Source organism: Eucyclogobius newberryi, unplaced genomic scaffold (genome assembly GCF_026437365.1).
Source record: "Eucyclogobius newberryi isolate DKJ021-1_F unplaced genomic scaffold, fEucNew1.0.hap1 SCAF_2, whole genome shotgun sequence".
Lineage (NCBI taxonomy): Eukaryota > Metazoa > Chordata > Actinopteri > Gobiiformes > Gobiidae > Eucyclogobius > Eucyclogobius newberryi.
Genome location: NW_027315834.1, coordinates 47924964 through 47936997, shown reverse-complemented (window position 1 = coordinate 47936997; position 12034 = coordinate 47924964). Strand labels below are relative to the sequence as shown.

The following is a 12034-nucleotide window of genomic DNA, read 5'->3' as shown; positions in this document are numbered from 1 at the left end:
ACACAAAGTATTTTAGCAGCTGTAAACGATGCGTGAGCTTAAAGCCGCACTGTGGAACATTCCCGCCGCTTCAATCGTCTTCATGTTGTTCCGGGACCAGAGTTTGTGAAGCGATTTATTCTGTTTTGAGGACGAGCTCAAAAACCGACGACAGAAATATGAAAACAGAGACGTATTTGAAATGAGGCCCAAAAACACGGAGAGATTTGCAGTTTTTCAGCTGAACTTTTAGTCTGAACGATGAAAAGTGGCACTTTATTCAGTGTGTGACGGGCACGTGGCGCCCCCTGGTGGAGAGTGGAGGTCACTGCAAACCTCTAAACTGTCTCGGTTTCAGGACTTTGTAACTAATATATTGAACTTCCAGTGTAGAAATGTGAGTTATTTTGCTTTTCTGTTACAAACGATGGAAAAAATACTACTTTTGAGCTTCAGAATCAGATTATTTTTGATAAATGTCATATGTCTGTGGATAAAATGAAAAACTGTTGTGGTTTGTCAAGTAAAACCTAAAAGTCTGAATTTTACTTTCATCAAAAGGGAAAGAGTCAATACTAAATGTATTTCAAATGTACAAATGCAGTAAAATCCAGTGTTGACGTGTTTAAATCTGCTTTTTTTAGGCTTTTATTTGGACTAAAACAACTGGATTTGTGCCATTTCGTGCCATTCTCAGGTTAATCTGAGTTTATCCATTAAAATAACATTATGTTCTGGTGAAACTTTTGCTCCATTCTGCGATTTAGAAGGGTTTTGTTTACAACAGATTAGATTAGGTCCTGTTGAAATCATAATTACGGTTCACATGGCAAAGGCTGCGGTTTTTCGATGACAGAACGTCCTCTGCAAAGAACACGGCGTTTTTAAAGAAAACGCTGCTGAACACGTGGGTTTCTTGTGTTGGTTTATCACTTCATATTTCAGTTAAAGTGCTGGAGTTATTCTTTAAACATAAATATACTCAGAAATATCACAGTTATCGCTGAAACAAGCACAAGTTTGTTCGTCTTTTAGCGACAAAATCACTCAAATGTTAAAATCCTGTCCACTGTCATCAGCGTAATGTCATCAGTGCGATGTCATCAGCGTGATGTCATCAGTGTGATGTCATCAGCGTGATGTCATCAGCGTGATGTCATCAGTGTGATATCATCAGCGTGATGTCATCAGCGTGATGTCATCAGTGTGATTTCATCAGCGTGATGTTATCAGCGTGATGTCATCAGTGTGATGTCATCAGTGTGATATCATCAGCGTGATGTCATCAGCGTGATGTCATCAGTGTGGTGTCATCAGCGTGATGTCATCAGTGTGATGTCATCAGTGTGATATCATCAGTGTGATGTCATCAGTGTGATGTCATCAGTGTGATAAGCGTGATGTCATCAGCGTGATGTCATCAATGTGATGTCATTAGTGTGATAAGCGTGATGTCATCAGCGTGATGTCATCAATGTGATGTCATCAGTGTGATAAGCGTGATGTCATCAGCGTGATGTCATCAATGTGATGTCATTAGTGTGATAAGCGTGATGTCACCAGCGTGATGAAGGTAAGGTAATAAAGGTGTTTTATGGTCTTGTTGTGTCATTTATGTGGAGCTTGGCTCTTGTTTACAGTCTGGTTGCTATGGTAACAGCTGTGTCATATTTGTGCTCACGTCCAACCAGGAAGTGACATTATAAACTTTGTTATATATATATATATATATATATATATATATATATATACATGTTATATTTACGTTGATAAAAAGTCACATCCTCTTTTATTATTTCTTAATTATTTTAAAAGAAATGTAATAGTTAAATATAGAAGAACATCAACGTCACGAATAGTGTCGTTTTTAGTATTTTTAAATGTTTTAAATGTTTCAAAAGTTTTAAAAGTGACACATTTACACTCGACCAGAAAAGACTGTTTTATTGTGTTTAATGAAATCACACTTTTCATCTTCATCACATTTTGTGTCGAATCCGACAGTTTTATAGACTCCAGTTCACAGCATGTTTAAGTCTTCCTCCTCCTCCTCTTCTTCCTCCTCCTTCCTCCTCCTCCTCTTCCTCCTCCTTCCTCCTCCTCTTCTTCCTCCTCTTCCTCCTCCTCTTCTCCCTCCTCCTTCCTCCTCCTCTTCTTCCTCCTCCTTCCTCCTCCTCCTCTTCCTCCTCCTCTTCCTCCTCTTCCTCCTCCTCTTCCTCCTCCTCCTCCTCTTCCTCATCTTCCTCCTCCTCTTCTTCCTCCTCTTCTTCCTCCTCTTCCTCCTCTTCCTCCTCATCCTTCCTCCTCCTCTTCCTTCTCCTCTTCCTCCTCATCCTTCCTCCTCTTCCTCCTTCTTCCTCTTCCTCCTCCTTCCTCCTCTTCTTCCTCCTCCTTCCTCCTCCTCCTCTTCCTCCTCCTTCCTCCTCCTCTTCTTCCTCCTCTTCCTCCTCCTCTTCTTCCTCCTCCTTCCTCCTCCTCCTCTTCCTCCTCCTCTTCCTCCTCATCCTTCCTCCTCCTCTTCCTCCTCCTCTTTCCTCCTCATCCTTCCTCAACCTCTTCCTCCTCCTCTTCCTCCTCCTCTTTCCTCCTCATCCTTCCTCAACCTCTTCCTCCTCTTCTTCTTCCTCCTCCTCTTCATCCTCTTCCTCCTCCTCATCCTTCCTCCTCTTCTTTCTCATCTTTCCTCTTCTTCCTCCTCCTCCTCTCTTTCTTTGGCCCGCAGCACTCTGAACCTTCCGCAGGGGTCAGGGATGAACCATCGCTCCCACAGGTCAGAGTGGGCCACGGGGAAGGTCCAGGGTTTGAAGGGGCCGTTCCAGTGCAGCAGCTGCGCCTCCTGCAGCTCTTTGTCTGCGTAGTACCAGTCCGGGCTGAAGCCTGGAAACACCAGAGTCAAACAAACGCTTTCATTGAGGTCAGATGACACGACAGTAAAGTGGATCATTGACCTCCGGCCTGTGACCTCCGGCCTGTGACCTCCGGCCTGTGACCAATAACTGAACACCGCTCGGGTTCAGACGGGCAAGCCGTTCTTCCCGATCACCCGTCTCCTGGAGTCACTGTCATTATCCACATGGATGTTGAAGTCCCCCAGTAGAAGTCCCTGGTCCGTGGACTGTCCAGTCAATTTCAAATCAAATCAATTTATTTTTGTAAGGCCCAAAATCACAACAACAGTTGCCTCTGAGGGCCTCCAGTACCCCTGGGTTTGGGTTAACAAGTCCAACAAGGCCGGGTACAAACAGTGACCTGTCCCAGACCCGAAGGCGCAACCCTCTTATTTGGTTTAATTATTACCTTTAGCCATTTATCACTTAGATTTACAGTATTGGGAGTGAGTTCACATTTGTCCTGGTTTGTACCTGGTTTAGTCCTGGTTTAGTCCTGGTTTGTACCTGGTTTAGTCCTGGTTTAGTCCTGGTTTGTACCTGGTTTAGTCCTGGTTTAGACCTGGTTTAGTCCTGGTTTAGTCCTGGTTTGTACCTGGTTTAGTCCTGGTTTAGACCTGGTTTAGTCCTGGTTTAGTCCTGGTTTAGTCCTGGTTTAGTCCTGGTTTAGACCTGGTTTAGACCTGGTTTAGACCTGGTTTAGTCCTGGTTTAGACCTGGTTTAGTCCTGGTTTAGTCCTGGTTTAGTCCTGGTTTAGTCCTGGTTTAGACCTGGTTTAGTCCTGGTTTAGTCCTGGTTTAGTCCTGGAGTCTCACCCAGGTGCCGGACGTGCCACAGCGGCTCCAGTCGAGTGAATCGATCATGAAACACGATGAGCATCGGAGGAGAGGCCACGCCCCCAACCAGAGCGCTGCTGTACAGGTTCAACCTGAGCACACGAAGGGACTCTGTCAGACCCGGTTCAGACCCGGTTCAGTCCCAGTTCAGACCCGGTTCAGACCCGGTTCAGACCCAGTTCAGACCCGGTTCAGACCCGGTTCAGACCCGGGTTAGACCCGGTTCAGACCCGGTTCAGACCCAGTTCAGACCCGGTTCAGACCCGGTTCAGACCCGGTTCAGACCTGGTTCAGACCCGGTTCAGACCCGGTTCAGACCCGGGTTAGACCCGGTTCAGACCTGGTTCAGACCCGGTTCAGACCCGGTTCAGACCCGGGTTAGACCCGGTTCAGACCCGGTTCAGACCTGGTTCACCTGTAGTTCAGGCTCATCCACTTCTCCAGTTCCTTGGTGATGGTTTGTCTCTTCCACTCGTCGACGTCGGCCACAAACACTCCGGGGTTGAAGCTGCAGTCATTTGGGTTTATGCCCAGGTCTCGCACTTCCTGTTTCCTGTAGTCGAGGAAGCCCATGTACGTCGTCTGAAAAGGAAACACAAAAAGAGGAAATGACCCGGGATTTAAAGCCAAACACTGGAGAGACATCTTCTGGCTGAGCTCACAGTAATTAGCATATTTTCTATAAAGTTAACGATCAGAGAATGAATGACCTCTCACCAGGAAGTACAACTATAAACTTTACACACAGGGTCAAAGGGTCAAAGGGTCAAACCTGCATGCCGATGCTGCGGACGCTCTCGTGGGACTGGGGCAGGTCGCAGTCGGAGGCGAAGGCCGCGGCGTGGCCGGGTTTGAGCTGCACGTGGAACAGCTCTCGGATGTCGCCTGCAAACATCAGACACGTTTTGTGCTCTTCACATTTCAATTCAAAAGATCTGAGAGAAAGACCGAGGGCGACGTTTGGGTGCGGTCTACGGGGCGTGGCCTGCAGCGTAAAGTCTATGCTTTTGTATTTATGACGACGTTTGGTGAGTTTGTCCACGTGGTAAACTATTATCAGAGTTTTACATCAGTTAATTTGCAGATATTAAAGAACATTTGACAAAGATGAAAATGTCAACACCTCTGTGATGTCATCAAAAAGCGCCATTGCACTCTTCATAAACTCTTCATAAACTCTTCATAAACTCTTCGTAAACTCTTGGTAAACTCTTCATAAACTCTTGGTAAACTCTTCATAAACTCTTGGTAAACTCTTCATAAACTCTTCGTAAACTCTTGGTAAACTCTTCATAAACTCTTCATAAACTCTTGGTAAACTCTTCATAAACTCTTCATAATCTCTTGGTAAACTCTTCATAAACTCTTCATAAACTCTTCACAAACTCTTCGTAAACTCTTGGTAAACTCTTCATAAACTCTTCATAAACTCTTGGTAAACTCTTCATAAACTCTTCATAATCTCTTGGTAAACTCTTCATAAACTCTTCATAAACTCTTCACAAACTCTTCGTAAACTCTTGGTAAACTCTTCATAAACTCTTCATAAACTCTTCATAAACTCTTCATAATCTCTTGGTAAACTCTTCATAAACTCTTCATAAACTCTTCATAAACTCTTGGTAAACTCTTCATAAACTCTTCATAAACTCTTCATAAACTCTTGGTAAACTCTTCATAAACTCTTCATAAACTCTTCATAAACTCTTCATAAACTCTTCATAAACCCTTCATAAACCCTTCATAAACCCTTCATAAACTCTTCATAAACTCTTCATAAACTCTTCATAAACTCTTGGTAAACTCTTCATAAACTCTTCATAAACTCTTCGTAAACTCTTCATAAACCCTTCATAAACTCTTCATAAACTCTTCATAAACTCTTCATAAACTCTTGGTAAACTCTTCATAAACTCTTCATAAACTCTTCATAAACTCTTCATAAACTCTTGGTAAACTCTTCATAAACTCTTCATAAACTCTTCATAAACTCTTCATAAACTCTTCATAAACTCTTCGTAAACTCTTCATAAACTCTTCATAAACTCTTCACAAACTCTTCGTAAACTCTTGGTAAACTCTTCATAAACTCTTCATAATCTCTTGGTAAACTATTCATAAACTCTTCATAAACTCTTCATAAACTCTTGGTAAACCCTTCATAAACTCTTCATAAACTCTTCATAAACTCTTCATAAACTCTTCACAAACTCTTCATAAACTCTTCATAATCTCTTGGTAAACTCTTCATAAACTCTTCATAAACTCTTCATAAACTCTTCATAATCTCTTGGTAAACCCTTCATAAACTCTTCATAAACTCTTCATAAACTCTTCATAATCTCTTGGTAAACTCTTCATAAACTCTTCATAAACTCTTCATAAACTCTTGGTAAACTCTTCATAAACTCTTCATAAACTCTTCATAAACTCTTCATAAACTCTTGGTAAACTCTTCATAAACTCTTCATAAACTCTTCATAAACTCTTGGTAAACTCTTCATAAACTCTTCATAAACTCTTCATAAACTCTTCATAATCTCTTGGTAAACTCTTCATAAACTCTTCATAAACTCTTCATAAACTCTTCATAAACTCTTCATAAACTCTTCATAATCTCTTGGTAAACTCTTCATAAACTCTTCATAAACTCTTCATAAACTCTTGGTAAACTCTTCATAAACTCTTCATAAACTCTTCATAAACTCTTGGTAAACCCTTCATAAACTCTTCATAAACTCTTCATAAACTCTTCATAAACTCTTCATAAACTCTTCATAAACTCTTGGTAAACTCTTCATAAACTCTTCATAAACTCTTCGTAAACTCTTCATAAACTCTTCATAAACTCTTCATTAAGACGTGGTCACCTTGCACAATGACGTCGTCGTCCACGTAGATGAGTTTCTTGTGGTTAATGTCCAGCAGGGGGAGGTAGAAGCGCACAAAGTTCAGCTGAAAGACAGTAATGAAGCATGAAGAGCTCTGAAGCTCTGAAGCTCTGAAGCTCTGAAGCTCTGAAGTTCTGAAGCTCTGAAGCTCTGAAGCTCTGAAGCTCTGAAAGCTCTGAAAGCTCTGAAGCTCTGAAGCTCTGAAGCTCTGAAGCTCTGAAGCTCTGAAGCTCTGAAAGCTCTGAAGCTCTGAAGCTCTGAAGCTCTGAAGCTCTGAAGCTCTGAAAGCTCTGAAGTTCTGAAGCTCTGAAGCTCTGAAGCTCTGAAGCTCTGAAAGCTCTGAAGCTCTGAAAGCTCTGAAGCTCTGAAAGCTCTGAAGCTCTGAAGCTCTGAAGCTCTGAAGCTCTGAAGCTCTGAAAGCTCTGAAGTTCTGAAGCTCTGAAGCTCTGAAGCTCTGAAGCTCTGAAATCTCTGAAGCCCTGAAGCTCTGAAGCTCTGAAAGCTCTGAAAGCTCTAAAGCTCTGAAGCTCTGAAAGCTCTGAAGCTCTGAAGCTCTGAAAGCTCTGAAAGCTCTAAAGCTCTGAAGCTCTGAAAGCTCTGAAGCTCTGAAAGCTCTGAAGCTCTGAAGCTCTGAAGCTCTAAAGCTCTGAAGCTCTGAAGCTCTGAAAGCTCTGAAGCTCTGAAAGCTCTGAAGCTCTGAAGCTCTGAAGCTCTGAAAGCTCTGAAAGCTCTGAAAGCTCTGAAGCTCTGAAGCTCTGAAGCTCTGAAAGCTCTGAAAGCTCTGAAGCTCTGAAAGCTCTGAAGCTCTGAAGCTCTGAAGCTCTAAAGCTCTGAAGCTCTGAAGCTGTGAAGCTCTGAAGCTCTGATGCTTTGACAGTCTTTGGTCTTCATCTCACCGGGTGCAGCAGCTCCGGGCGGGCGGAGTCGGGCTTCACTTTCTCTCTGAGCACCATCGGGTTGAACTCCAGCAGCTTGTACTTGATCCTTCTGAGTTTAGTCTTCTCGATGTACTGTCTGTGGGGAGGGGGAGGAGCCACGTGCCACACCCAAAATGACAGAATACAGGTTGTACTTTTGCCATGTATATTCTGTAAATGTACTTATAAAAGTGTCCTGGTCACGAACAGAGACGTGTGAGGGACATTTCACTCGAAGCATCAGGTCCAAGTCGAGTCCTAAACCTCGATCTTAAATGTTTCAGGTCATTTTGTTTCATTTCCGGTCATAAAGTGTTTAAATAAATAAAGTAATGTCATGTTTTATAACTTCATAAATTGCAGTGTCTGTAGTTAAACCAGGTCAGGCCAGCAGAGGGAGCATGGAACAGAGTGAGGCAGTTCAAATGAGGCTAAAAGTAAAGCTGCTATGTAGAGGGAAGACAAGCTTTGAGGTGAGGTGTGTGTAAAAACACAGAGGAGCACCTCATGACATCACCCGGTGGAACAGACCGTTCTGAGGAAGCATCTTTGTGAGAACGCTCCTTGACCTCTGACCTGCTCTTCAGGGTCGTACCGTGTGAGTTTGACGGCGTCGTGCAACGTGACGATGTAGAAGAAGACGTCGGCGTCCGTGTTGCTGTGGATGCTGTTGACGGTCGCCATGGCAGCGCCGAGCCTCTCCTCCGCGGCACAAAGCAGCACCGGGATCACGGCGTCGGGACGAGGAGGACGCTCCAGGCTCCTGAGAGGCTCTGAGGACGTGACAGGACAAAGATAAACTGTTTGTGTTACAGCGCCCTCTGCTGACCGCTGTAGGCCTGAGACTGTAGGTCCGAGACTGTAGGCCTGAAACTGTAGGCCTGAGACTGTAGGTCCGAGACTGTAGGCCTGAGACTGTAGGTCCGAGACTGTAGGCCTGAAACTGTAGGCCTGAGACTGTAGACCTGAGACTGTGGGCCTGAGACTGTAGACCTGAGACTGTAGGCCTGAGATTGTAGGCCTGAGACTGTTGGCCCGAAACTGTAGGACTGAGACTGTAGGTCCGAGACTGTAGGCCTGAGACTGTAGGTCCGAGACTGTAGGCCTGAAACTGTTGACCTGAGACTGTTGACCTGAGACTGTAGGCCGGAGACTGTAGGCCTGAGACTAGGCCTGAGACTGTTGACCTGAGACTGTAGGCCTGAGACTGTTGACCTGAGACAGTAGGCCTGAGACTGTAGACCTGAGACAGTAGGCCTGAAACTGTGGGCCTGAGACTGTTGACCTGAGCCTGTAGGCCTGTGACTGTTAACCTGAGACTGTAGGCCTGATACTGTGGGCCTGAGACTGTTGACCTGAGCCTGTAGGCCTGTGACTGTTAACCTGAGACTGTAGGCCTGATACTGTGGGCCTGAGACTGTTGACCTGAGACTGTAGGCCTGAGACTGTTGGCCTGAGACTGTTGACCTGAGACTGTAGGCCTAAGACTGTGGGCCTGAGACTGTTGGCCTGAGACTATTGACCTGAGACTGTAGGCCTGAGACTGTGGGCCTGAGACTGTTGGCCTGAGACTGTTGACCTGAGACTGTAGGCCTGAGACTGTAGACCTGAGACTGTGGGCCTGAGACTGTAGACCTGAGACTGTAGGCCTGAGATTGTAGGCCTGAGACTGTTGGCCCGAAACTGTAGGACTGAGACTGTAGGTCCGAGACTGTAGGCCTGAGACTGTAGGTCCGAGTCTGTAGGCCTGAAACTGTTGACCTGAGACTGTGGGCCTGAGACTGTAGGCCTGAGACTGTAAGCCTGAGACTGTTGACCTGAGACTGTAGGCCGGAGACTGTAGGCCTGAGACTAGGCCTGAGACTGTTGACCTGAGACTGTAGGCCTGAGACTGTTGACCTGAGACAGTAGGCCTGAGACAGTAGGCCTGAAACTGTGGGCCTGAGACTGTTGACCTGAGCCTGTAGGCCTGTGACTGTTAACCTGAGACTGTAGGCCTGATACTGTGGGCCTGAGACTGTTGACCTGAGCCTGTAGGCCTGAGACTGTAGGCCTGAGACTGTAGGCCCTAGACTGTAGGCCTGAGACTGTTGGCCTGAGACTGTTGACCTGAGACTGTAGGCCTAAGACTGTGGGCCTGAGACTGTTGGCCTGAGACTATTGACCTGAGACTGTAGGCCTGAGACTGTGGGCCTGAGACTGTTGGCCTGAGACTGTTGACCTGAGACTGTAGGCCTGAGACTGTAGGCCTGAGACTGTAGACCTGAGACTGTAGGCCTGAGACTGTAGACTTGAGACTGTAGGCCTGAGACTGTTGGCCTGAGACTGTTGTCCTGAGACTGTAGGCCTGAGACTGTTGACCTGAGACTGTAGGCCTGAGACTGTAGACCTGACACTGTAGGCCTGAGACTGTTGGCCTGAGACTGTAGGCCTGAGACTGTGGGCCTGAGACTGTTGGCCGAAACTGTAGGTCTGAGACTGTTGACCTGAGCCTGTAGGCCTGAGACTGTAGGCCTGAGACTGTAGGCCTGAGACTGTTGACCTGAGACTGTAGTCCTGAGACTGTAGACCTGAGACTGTAGGCCTGAGACTGTTGAACTGAGACTGTAGGCCTGAGACTGTAGGCCTGAGACTGTTGCCCCGAGACTCTAGGCCTGAGACTGTGGGCCTGAGACTGTTGACCTGAGACTGTAGGCCTGAGACTGTAGGCCTGAGACTCTATGCCTGAGACTGTAGGCCTGAGACTGTAGGCCTGAGACTGTAGGCTTGAGACTGTAGACCTGAGACTGTAGGCCTGAGACTGTTGCCCTGAGACTCTAGGCCTGAGACTGTGGGCCTGAGACTGTAGACCTGAGACTGTAGGCCTGAGACTGTAGGCCTGAGACTGTAGGCCTGAGTCTGTTGCCCTGAGACTCTAGGCCTGAGACTGTAGGCCTGAGACTGTTGACCTGAGACTGTAGGCCTGAGACTGTAGGCTTGACACTGTAAGCCTGAGTCTGTTGCCCTGAGACTCTAGGCCTGAGACTGTAGGCCTGAGACTGTGGGCCTGAGACTGTGGGCCTGAGACTCTAGGCCTGAGACTGTAGGCCTGATACTGTGGGCCTGAGACTGTTGACCTGAGCCTGTAGGCCTGAGACTGTAGGCCTGAGACTGTGGGCCTGAGACTGTGGGCCTGAGACTGTTGACCTGAGACTGTAGGCCTGATACTGTGGGCCTGAGACTCTAGGCCTGAGACTGTAGGCCTGAGACTCTAGGCCTGAGACTGTTGGCCTGAGACTGTAGGCCTGAGACTGTGGGCCTGAGACTGTTGACCTGAAACTGTAGGCCTGAGACTGTAGGCCTGAGACTGTAGGCCTGAGACTGTTGGCCTGAGACTCTAGGCCTGAGACTGTTGGCCTGAGACTGTAGGCCTGAGACTGTGGGCCTGAGACTGTTGACCTGAAACTGTAGGCCTGAGACTGTAGGCCTGAGACTGTAGGCCTGAGACTGTTGACCTGAGACTGTAGGCCTGAGACTGTTGACCTGAGACTGTAGGCCTGAGACTGTAGGCCTGAGACTCTAGGCCTGAGACTGTGGGCCTGAGACTGTAGGCTTGAGACTCTAGGCCTGAGACTGTAGGCCTGAGACTGTTGACCTGAAACTGTAGGCCTGAGACTCTAGGCCTGAGACTGTTGACCTGAGACTGTAGGCCTGAGACTGTAGGCCTGAGACTCCAGGCCTGAGACTGTAGGCCTGAGACTGTAGGCCTGAGACTCTAGGCCTGAGACTGTAGGCCTGAGACTGTTGACCTGAGACTGTAGGCCTGAGACTCTAGGCCTGAGACTGTTGGCCTGAGACTGTAGGCCTGAGACTGTTGACCTGAAACTGTAGGCCTGAGACTGTTGGCCTGAGACTGTTGACCTGAGACTGTAGGCCTGAGACTGTAGGCCTGAGAATGTTGACCTGAAACTGTAGGCCTGAGACTGTGGGCCTGAGACGGTTGACCTGAGACTGTAGGCCTGCGACTCTAGGCCTGAGACTGTTGATCTGAGACTCTAGGCCTGAGACTGTAGGCCTGAGACTGTAGGCCTGAGACTCTAGGCCTGAGACTGTGGGCCTGAGACTCTAGGCCTGAGACTGTAGGCCTGAGACTGTTGACCTGAAACTGTAGGCCTGAGACTCTAGCCCTGAGACTGTTGACCTGAGACTGTAGGCCTGAGACTCTAGGCCTGAGACTGTAGGCCTGAGACTGTAGGCCTGAGACTCTAGGCCTGAGACTGTAGGCCTGAAACTGTTGACCTGAGACTGTAGGCCTGAGACTCTAGGCCTGAGACTGTAGGCCTGAGACTCTAGGCCTGAGACTGTTGGCCTGAGACTGTAGGCCTGAGACTATAGGCCTGAGACTGTTGACCTGAAACTGTAGGCCTGAGACTGTTGGCCTGAGACTGTTGACCTGAGACTGTAGGCCTGAGACTGTTGACCTGAAACTGTAGGCCTGAGACTGTGGGCCTGAGACTGTTGACCTGAGACTGTAGGCCTGAGA

At 47.1% G+C, this 12034-nt stretch overlaps 1 protein-coding gene across 1 annotated transcript in view; it reads right to left on the bottom strand.

The window, feature by feature from the left end:
• Window positions 1-2622: 2622 nt before the first annotated feature.
• glt8d2 (glycosyltransferase 8 domain containing 2) overlaps window positions 2623-12034 on the bottom strand; it is a 43094-nt gene continuing 33682 nt past the window's right edge. The window contains exons 3-9 of the mRNA XM_072454241.1: window positions 8108-8285; window positions 7492-7609; window positions 6575-6659; window positions 4477-4589; window positions 4120-4286; window positions 3684-3796; window positions 2623-2856 (exon numbers count right to left, since the gene is read on the bottom strand). Of these exons, the coding sequence (XP_072310342.1) occupies window positions 2654-2856; window positions 3684-3796; window positions 4120-4286; window positions 4477-4589; window positions 6575-6659; window positions 7492-7609; window positions 8108-8285 (977 nt within the window). The 3' untranslated portion in view covers window positions 2623-2653. The remainder of the gene's footprint in view (window positions 2857-3683; window positions 3797-4119; window positions 4287-4476; window positions 4590-6574; window positions 6660-7491; window positions 7610-8107; window positions 8286-12034) is intronic.